The 507-nt window shown below is 51.3% G+C and overlaps 1 protein-coding gene across 1 annotated transcript in view; it reads left to right on the top strand.

Annotated features, from left to right (window-relative positions):
* Positions 1–507, top strand: part of EMH_0072490 (F-box/LRR-repeat protein 20, related, related) — a gene marked incomplete at both ends in the record, with an annotated part of 4,760 nt that overhangs the window by 2,526 nt on the left and 1,727 nt on the right. The window contains one exon of the mRNA XM_013499223.1: positions 207–293. Within this exon, the coding sequence (XP_013354677.1) occupies positions 207–293 (87 nt within the window). The remainder of the gene's footprint in view (positions 1–206; positions 294–507) is intronic.

Below are 507 nucleotides of genomic sequence, written 5' to 3'. Positions count from 1 at the left end.
TGCTGCTGCTGCTCCTCTTGATGCTGCTGCTTTTGCTGCTGCTGACCTGTTGCTGCTGTTGCTGCTGCTGCTGCTGCTGTTGTTGCTGCTGCTGCTGCTGTCTCCGTAGCTTGTTGCTGGATACACTGTGATAGAGAAGACATTCCTGGCGTGGCTCGTTGCTAGGGTTTAGGGTTTAGGGTTTAGGGTTTAGGGTTTGTGTTCAGCTTGACTGTGGGCGGCGTCACTGAGGGCTGCGCTTTGCGTATAGCTCAACGCGTGGGTTCTAAGCTGCATACATTTGGCTACACTCGGTAAACCCTAAACCCTAAACCCTAAACCCTAAACCCTAGTTGCTAAACCCTGATGCAGACTGCTGCTCTAAACCCTAAACCCCAAACCCTAAACCCTAGAAGAGACTTCTGCCACTCTTGAACTAACTCCTGCACCCTCTCCATCAACATACAGGCCGACGTCTGGTATCTAGGGTTTAGGGTTTAGGGTTTAGGGTTTAGGGTTTGCAGGCTA

Source organism: Eimeria mitis, genomic scaffold, assembly GCF_000499745.2.
Source record: "Eimeria mitis Houghton genomic scaffold, Emh_scaff4103, whole genome shotgun sequence".
Taxonomy (NCBI): domain Eukaryota; phylum Apicomplexa; class Conoidasida; order Eucoccidiorida; family Eimeriidae; genus Eimeria; species Eimeria mitis.
The sequence above is the reverse complement of the archived record's forward strand: the minus strand, read 5'-3'. Positions and strand labels throughout refer to the sequence as shown.